The 9,238-nt window shown below is 49.5% G+C and overlaps 1 protein-coding gene across 1 annotated transcript in view; it reads right to left on the reverse strand.

Moving 5' to 3' along the window:
• Nucleotides 1-7,026, reverse strand: part of FOXO1 (forkhead box O1) — a 61,371-nt gene extending 54,345 nt beyond the window's left edge. The window contains exon 1 of the mRNA XM_059493290.1: nt 6,274-7,026. Coding sequence (XP_059349273.1) covers nt 6,274-6,879 — 606 coding nt within the window. The 5' untranslated portion in view covers nt 6,880-7,026. The remainder of the gene's footprint in view (nt 1-6,273) is intronic.
• Between the last annotated feature and the right edge of the window lie 2,212 nt (nt 7,027-9,238).

Consider the following 9,238-nt stretch of genomic DNA (forward strand, 5'->3'; position numbering starts at 1 on the left):
TCCAGCAACTCCTAATCTCTGTCTGATGCAGAAGCTGTCAGAGTCCCAGGAGGTTTTGAGTGACTACATTTATAAAGATAGAGCCACTTCTGGTCCCATCTACCACAAACCAAACCATTGCTAAGCCTTCACAGTTCATTACAGAAGTGCTTCAAAACTTAACACGTGCCTCTTCAGGCATCATTTTAAGCAATCTACTAAAGACCAGTGTCCACTATCGAAATCTGGAACAAGCATGAGGCTTAATGAAGAAGGTAATAACCAATCCTGTAAAAGCACCTTAATTCTTTTTATTCCTCCTCCATTAGGAATGGAGATCTACCAGGAAACCTTATGATGCTGCACTGCTCAATTAAGACATCTGTATATCACAAATGACGGGGCAGGAATGATGCACCTTTGTTTGATAAACACACATGATTAATGTTTACTAAGTATATTTAGAAATAATACTTAAATGTGAATAGCATTTATCTTCACAGATCAATTCAACTCGTGCTGAAGCTCACTATGGAGGAGCAGAGATGCTGTTCTTCAAAATGTGACTCTTTGCAATGTACTTAATTTCTGAAGCACAACCTATCACCACCAAGAGCAGTGTTTCACCAATATTTAAAACCCCTTTCAGCAACCAGACTGACAAACAAAATGCTACAAAATTAATTAAAATATTAGTATGCACTACCATATGCTTAACTATAACTGTCTGCAGCCAGCATCAACGAATTTGAAGTTCCTTTCTCACAAGAGTTGACAATGAAGTAAATATAGCAATCTTTTGCATACTTCTGAAAGAGGAAAACAATAAACTATATTTCAGGTTATTTTCACTATGTCTTAGTTTATTATTCATTACTCAAGGTTTTAAAGTCATTTCCATCAGAAATCCTTGTTTCACATATGAACTTCTTCCCAAAACCGAAGGGGCTGAGAGTTGAATTTCTGTAGCCACAGCCCTACATATTTCACAAAACTGCGGCTGCAAAATATATCTGCATTTTTATTCCAGAAGCCAAGCACTTATTTTACAGAATGATTCACCAGTTGAGTAAACAGAGACGTGCGTATTTAGGCAGCATCATGCTTTGGAAACCAAAAAGATATGAGCAGACATCTCAGGACTACACAATTCCTGGTGCCTTACTGAAAAACCCAACCACCAAAAGTATTGCCTATTTGATTAAAAAGAAATAAGAAAAAAGAAAAAGAAAACAACCTCACATACCTCACCTAAAAATCTTTATCTCCTTGCACCACACTGCTTCCCCTTTCCATCACAAGCAGCAAAGGCTCCAGTTCCCCAAACAAACAACTTCACCAACTACTTGTAAAACCATGTGATACAAAAATAATGATAATAAGGAAGCAGCTGAGCATGTCATAAAAAATACAGTGGCAGAGAGCTGTTACTTTGTCTTTGTATTGAAGTTCTTTAAAGGCATTTAGGGAAAATCTAGTTCATTATGTCACTACACAAAGCCACTCACACATTTCATTTTGGTGTTTAGTCTTACCTATAATCATACAAGCAACTGAACAGATACCACAGCAAACAGAAAACGGGCAAAGAAAATTAAGAGAAAATTAAAGCATTATTCAAGGCCCTGATGTGAAGCTCAAAAGCACTGACACAGCTCACCTATGAATTATCCAGACACGGGTGAGGAGAGCACCTTGCACCTGCAAAAATGAAGCTGAACTTTCACACCTGGAACTAAGCAAAATGCAAGCTGGTGACTGACAGACAACATAGGCTGCTACAAGAGGCATTTTGGTGGCAGTGAGCAGGGATGCAAGACACCAAAGAGTTTTCTCACAACAGGGTGGGCTGAGGCCAGGTGTCATGGCAGAGCAGACCCAACTGCAGCTGCCAGCTCTTGAGGCTATCTGCCACATGTATAGTAAAAGGTGTGACTGTATAGCACTGACCTCGACAGAATCCACAAACAGCAAGCCAAACATACACACCTCTACCTGCATATACCTGTGTGTGCTGTATGAATGTATAATACATCATGCTGGGGGGGCCACAGATCACCATCTTAAGGGACAGAGGTAAATGCCCACAGTACTGAGGGAATACACAGCCTGAGTTAAAGGCAATCTTCAATTATGATTTTTCCACCACAAAAAAAAAAAAAAAAAAAAAAAATCATAAGAAAAACCACACAAAAATGATCTTTAAGCTGCCTTCCAATCCAAACTATTCTGTGACACTCTGATTCTATGTACTCAATTTAAATAAATCATCTAAATGTCCACAATTTAAGCTGTCTCTTGATCTAGGTTCAAAAGCTTTGAAAAAATCAGTGAAAATTATTCTTGATTTTTCAGTCTTTCTAATATTTTTTTACTCCCTGTGATTTTCAAACCAAATACAACAGAACCAGAGCAACCCAAATCACTACAGAATAGTGCTGACCATAGAGAGCTCCTATGATAAGGCCACCCAAAGCACCTGTCCCAAAAGCCTGTTTTGTCCTCAGGCTTTCAGGCTTACAACCATTCATCCCTCTGCAGCTAGACATTCCATCCTCATTCCTTCAACAACGGCAGCAAATGAATTTAGGTGAATAAGCTCCCTTGGGACTAAAAGTCAAGGAGGTGTATATGCCCATGGGACCTTAAAACTTGCCACCAAGAAAAATCAACAACACACCTGCCTCCAGATGAGTGACACCAAAATTCCATGTCTCCTGTTCAAAAACATTACAGGGTTTTATTTGAACCCATTTTCAAAAGCAGACTGAAGGGATGAGACCATTCAAGGAAGCTTAACTGCGACAGCTCCTTTACAATAAATCTCAACACTTGCCATAAAGCAAAGACATGAAATATGCACATCACGGAGATTTTTTATATTTTATGTGTGACGATTAGCCAAAAAGCTATCACATTTATGTCAAAAAATAATTATCTACAGCTGCAGTAGAATTCTTGTCTCTTCTGTTTTAAGCCTTGTGTCTCCCACTATCACAGGCAAGGCAAAATGTTGCTTTTACTTAAGCACTACACTAGGAGAAAAGTCTCCTTCTTCCATGTAACTTTCACAACAATTTCTTTGTTATCTCTGCAGCAGATCTTGTTCTTGCTTCGCTTTCCCTGAGCAACACAGGTCACTATCAGCACTCATTCACAACCAACAATGCAGCAGGTCTGGCAGAGCACATCCCAAGGGCTTCATTCAAGGCAGCCACGCCATGGAGGTCATGGAGACTTTGCTCCCTTAGAGCTCAAGAGGGGATTTGTTTATAAAGCAGAGTTTATGACAAGAAAATCGGGAATAAACTACTGTGTATGTATAACGGAGAACAATTTACTTACTTAAATAATTTTATATTACTGATAATTTTATATTAATATAACATACTTTGGCATATACCCCCTTATTTAAGAAGGCATTTTTTATTTTAATGTTTTTATTCAGAAAAGCCTGGATGCTGTTTTGAGCTGCTACCAGATAATGGTGACACCTCTGAACTTTCTTCAGTGAAAAATGAAAAAGAAGCTTGATATCATGTATTAAATCAGGGCAGTACATATTCACAAGCACTAGAGCAGTCAGCGCTCAACTTCTGCCTGAGAAACACTGCCTTGCCACTATGCAGAAAGTGCACATTCTTTTCCCGTTCTTGAGTGTTCGTACATTTTGTGAAGAATTTGAAAGGTACCTTAGTGCACTCACAAACATGCAGACCCCAACAAGACAAAGCATCTCGAAGTTTTATTTAAGGGGGAAAAAGAAATACTCCCCGTTTCCCAGCCTGCGTCAGCAGTGCACAATGCACTCCCAGCCCTCAGTCAGTGCCAGGCTCTGAGGGAACCCGCGCTCCCTCTGTCAGCAGAAAAGTCAGCGGCTAATCTGCGCTCATCTCTGGCGCGATGCTCCTCCTCTGCAGGGCCCTCGGCTGAGTCAGGCTCCGCTCCCAGCCCCACGCCTACCGCAGCTCCCCAGACCACGGGCAAACCGACGGCTCCCAAAGTGGGAAAAAATAAAAGTAATCCTCGGTCACGCTGAGCCGTGGAGAATTGGTGATAAACAAGGCAAACGAGCTGCACGCCTCAGCCAGGCCAGTCACAGAGTTGACACCCAGTGGCTGCTGGTAACTCAACTTGAAAGTGTGTTTGAGAAACTCTGCACTTCCTCAGCTGAAGTGGTAAAACCTGCAAGCATGCAGTTTTCCGAGCAGCCGGGCAGTTATGCAGCCAAAGGGATGGGGGCAACACGTGTCCCAAGCATAACAAGGTGATTATTTAATTATGGAAGGAGAGCCCATGTGTATTTACCCACCAGCAGTGGCAGGCTATGCACTGCCCTCTACCAGAGGGTATTGCAGCCAAAAATCCTACCAGGAGCAGCTTTCCCTGCCACAGCGGAGGTCTGTGGGCATAGGATGTGCTCAGTCTGTTAGAGGGAGGTGTGCGATACTTCGTCCCTGCTGGAGCACCACGGGACGAGCAGCAATAAAATAGGAAGCGCCGAGTAAGTTACACAGCTATCAGTGTTTCTTACTTGCTCGCCTGAACTTGGGAGCTATTTGGTTTTATTTTGGTTTGTTTGGCTTTTAGTTCTCTTCTACTCAATTCTGAAAAGGCACTTAAGGAGACTATACCACTGGAAAAAAAAAGCAGCACTTTCAAGTGACAAGTTACCTTATTTAAAAGCTGTCAACTATCAATCACTTCACTCCTATTAAAGTTTTTTATGACAGATGTCTTCAGACAATTATCCTTTAAACTTCTTAGTCAAACACATCAATAGAAACTAACAAACTACTTTCAAAAGCCCTAAAAACTTTCAGCTAAAACTGAGTTACAGATTAATCTGCATTTCCTTAGCAGGAAACTTACTTCTAAAAACTAGAAATTTACGAAAAGCTTACTTCTAAAAAAATAGAAATTTACGAAAAGCCGACGTAACAAACATTCCTAGCATCGCAATTAAAAATACATAAATGCAGGATTTAAGTTGACACTTTTTTTTTAAAATAAGAGATAGATAATACAAATACTAGAAAGTGAAGCAGAGAGCTTGATTGGCACTAAGTGGAACTAAGTCCCGAGCACACGAGAGTGCGCTGATGCCGTGCTGCGTGCTCGCACCTCACACATACATTTTCTGCCATCATTTAACCCCTCCAGGGCGGAGGAGGCTCTGCCCGCACGCAGACGGCACAAACTCGTCCTGACAACGCTCCCACCTCAACAGTGTCACAAAACTCGGCGCTGCCTCCGCCGCGCACGGGGACACACGGGTGGGTGACACTTTCTCCACGGAGGCCCCGGAGAAGGAGGACTCACTGGCAGCAGCGCTAAGCCTCTCTCACCCACGGGGATGCACAGCTGGAGGGTACCATGCGCCCGGCGCTGCCACCGGGGCCCCGCAGCCCCAAGCGCAGCTTCGCCCGCCTCGCCCTGCAGCTGTCGGGGGGCAGCCCGTGCCCGAGGGTCCCCGGGACCTGGCGAGCGGGTCCCTCGGAGATGCCACCCCGGGATCCGGGCAGCACCGGCTGCGGCTCCGGCCGGCGCGGGGCTGAGCACAAATCCCAACAGGTTGCTCCCAGCGCTCCGCTCAGACGGCAGGGACTGCGCTGCGGGAGAGAGGGAAGGAGGGAGCTCCGTGCCACCACGTAACACAAGAAAGGCGCTCCCGCAACTCAAGTTTAACAAAGCCATCAGGTCAAATACTGCGGCTTACTCATTAAACGCACGGTATTTCTGCAACCCTTGTTCTGCCTCCGCTCTTTCCCCATCCCTGTTTGACTCTGTCCCTGCTCCACCGCCCGACGGCAAAGCCCTGCAGCGCCAGGCTGCAGGACCGGCCGCGTCCCGGGGCCGGGCAGCGCCGGAGCTCCCGCGGCACCCCCGGCACACGGGGGCTCACCCCGGGCAGCAGGAGGCGGCGCCGCTCCTGCCGGCTGTGCCCGGGGACGGCGCCGTGACACCGCGTGAACTTTTGCTTTCGGCGGGGCAGGGCTGGGGGAGGCGGAGAGCGGGGGGGCGGCCCCGGTCCCTCCAGCGCCCGCGTTCTAGCGGCAGGGCTGGAACGCTTTTCTCCCGTAGGAGTTCTGCCTTAGGAAAGGTGAATAAAAGTAGGAATGAGAGGTCAAACTGAAAGCGCGGAGCCGGAGCACTGCAGGCTGCGCAGCGGGCACCGTGCAGCCGGGGAGGGCGGCGTGCCCGGCCGCCTGCAGCGCCCCGGCTGTGCCCGACGGCGGCGGAGCCTCCCGGGACCCCCCTCCGACGGGGCGTCCCCCACCACCCGCCGCTTACCTTCCAGCCGGCCGAGCTGTTGCTGTCGCCCTTATCCTTGAAGTAGGGGACGCTCTTGACCATCCACTCGTAGATCTGGGAGAGGGTGAGCCGCTTCTCGGGGGAGCTCTCGATGGCCTTGGTGATGAGGTCTGCGTAGGACAGGTTGCCCCACGCGTTGCGCCGCGACGAGCTGCTCTTGCGGGGCTGCCCGGGCACGGGGCCCGGTGACAGACCGGCCACGGGCGGCGGCACCGGCGGCACCGGCGGCGGTCCCGGCGGGTGAAGGCGGCAGCCGGCCTCGGGCGCCGGGAAGTCCCCGCAGCGGCAGGCGGCAGCCTCCGGGGGGGCGGCGGCGGGGGGCAGCGGCGCGAAGTCCTCGCTCTCCTCTAGCAGGCTGAGGTTGCTGATGAAGTCGGCGCTCAGCGCTCCCGAGGCGGTGGCCCCGGCCCCGGCCGCGGCTCCGGCCGCCCCATCGGGCTGCCCGCCGCACGACGGCGCCGGGCTGGAAGTGGCCGAGCTGGGGGGGTTGAACTCCGGCCGCGGCAGAGGCCAGGTGCAGGAGCGGGGCCGCGGCAGCGGCTCGAAGTCGGGGTCGATGTCCACCAGCTGCGGTGCTTCGGCCATGGCGGGAGCGCGGCGGGAGCGGGGCGGCTTGGGCTCAGCGCCGCCGCCCCATGCAGGCTCCGGGCGCGGATCGGCGCGGCACCGACGGCGCGACCGCCAACTCTCCTGGCCCCGCCGCCCTAGACCTCCGGCCTGACCTCCCGGCCCCGCCGCCCTAAACCCTGCCCCTGCCCGGCTCCGGATCCCTGCCCTGCGCCGCAACTGCAACAGCAGCGACCCGGCCGCCCGGCGCGCACCGACTGGAGCGACCGCCCCGCGCGGGCCCGCCTCCAGCCTCCCTCCTCCTCCTCCTCCTCCCGGCGGGGAGGGACGGCCCCGCCGCGCCAATGGCAGCGCCGCGCCGCCGCCCGCCTCCCGCCGCGGGGCTGCTCCGCCTGGAGGGTGCCGGTGCCCCCCGTGCTGCTTCTGGGTGGTTTTTGTTTCCCGGCGGCGCAGCGGGGAGAGAAGCGGCGAGCGGGCAGGCGGCGGTGCCCCCGCGGCCGGGGCTGCCCGAAGGCAGTGAGTGCTCGCACGGCGAGCCGCGTCGGGGTGGCCACGCAAAATTGCCCCGCGAGTGTCTCTGCCCCAGCCGCTGCCGGCGGGGTCCTGCCTCCCGCATCGACGGGCCCGGTGCGTGTCGCCGCCGGGGATGAGCGGGGAGCTGGGAGCATCCCTCGGGGGGCGTCTCCCCGCTCCCACCGGCGCCCCGGCAGCGCTGGCTCCGTGCGGGGCCCTGGCAGCCCCGCAAGCCGGACCGAGAGTGCGACAGCTGCCCTGCCCCGCTCCACCCGCCCTCCTCCTTCCCTGGCCGGCTCCTCGCCAAAGAGTGTCTGCACCTCCCGAAGTGATGAATCTCCCCTTCGGCTGAGCATGTTTTCATACCGTGAGCGTGTGTTTTATTCCGTGAGCAGGCACGGAGCACGGGATAATTTCATCCTAAGTCAACTATTGAACATACTTTATATTTTTCCCGGCAAACCCCAGGGCTACTCAATTCATTAAGGTTTGTATTCTCCCCTTTCGATGAGGCAACAGTCACAGGACGCATCGCCTCTGCCTCCCCTGCCCATCAACATACAAAAATACATACATATATATACACACACAGGCGCACACACACACACACACATATATATATATGTTTGATTTAACATAGAAGTGTTATTCTGTTTAAATTTAAAAGGAGGACATTTACCTAAACTAGGGAAATAATCCCAAGAATGAGACACGACTCAACACTCAATTGCTCAAACTGGCAAACTCTACATTTTAGAAAATCTGTTTTGTTTTCGGTAGGAGGAGTGCTTTTAAAAAACATACTTCAGACATGGCTTCGTAAGTCACAAAATTCACAACCAGCCACGGCATTTGACGTTGCATGTCAATGAACCAGCAGAGCTGGGTGATTGTCAAAGCTGAGCCAGAAAACCTGTTACCCTTTCCTCCTCTCTGCATCAAGGCAGAAAGTGTTAATGTTATTTAAATGCAGTTCATTGTTCCTATAAAAATATTTTCTGAAAATGTGTAACAATAATGAAGGGGAGAGAATACAAGGTTGGATTTAGGCCATGGTAATTTATTGTCAGCTCATACATCTAGATATGCTGTCTATTATCAAAACGCTTTTTAAAATACCTAACTATAGAGTTTGTGCAAAATGTGCATAAGTGCATAGTAACTGATCACATTTTAAAGCACTGCTTTTGTCATGTTTATTTCATCAAATGCCAAAGGTGATTTTACCTTATTATAGGTTGGCTGCTCATCAGATTTCAGAGTTGCTTTGCCTTTAAGTCATCTCTATGTTTTGTCAATCCTTTAAAGGATTCAACCCACAAATTTTTATTGTTTAGCCCACGAATTTTAGAAAACACCTTTTTTTCAGGCCTTTTTTTTCAGTTTAAGAAAAAAAAAAAAAAAGAAAATAAAAGAAAGCAAAGTAGTCCCAGTTCAACCTAATAACTTGCATGCCACGTTTCAGCTTGGAACAGCTTTCTGTGGCAGTGTTACACAACTCGGCTGCAGTAGTTGCCCTGCAATAAGGGAGAGCACCCTGCCTTGGAGAAGCAGAGGTTATATAATGGTGAGAAGCAGCCAGGGACGCGCAGCAAATGGATGTGTTTAAATGGGAGCCAAAACAAAAGAAGTGCTTGAGAACACAGAAACATTTTCTTTTTCTTTCCTTGGTGTCTGAAAAAAAAATAAAAGGGGGATCTAAGAGCCAGATTGGCACCCATCCTGCTAAAGGAAGTGGATTTATTACCCAGGCTTTCTTCTAAGGAGTTTTTTTAAATCTTGCAGTCCTTGCTCTTCTATTTTATCCAAAGTAGGGATGCTATTCCCTGAACTCTAGTGGTATATGCAGATGTTGAAAAAAATA

The sequence above is a fragment of the Ammospiza nelsoni genome, chromosome 2 (genome assembly GCF_027579445.1).
Source record: "Ammospiza nelsoni isolate bAmmNel1 chromosome 2, bAmmNel1.pri, whole genome shotgun sequence".
Lineage (NCBI taxonomy): Eukaryota > Metazoa > Chordata > Aves > Passeriformes > Passerellidae > Ammospiza > Ammospiza nelsoni.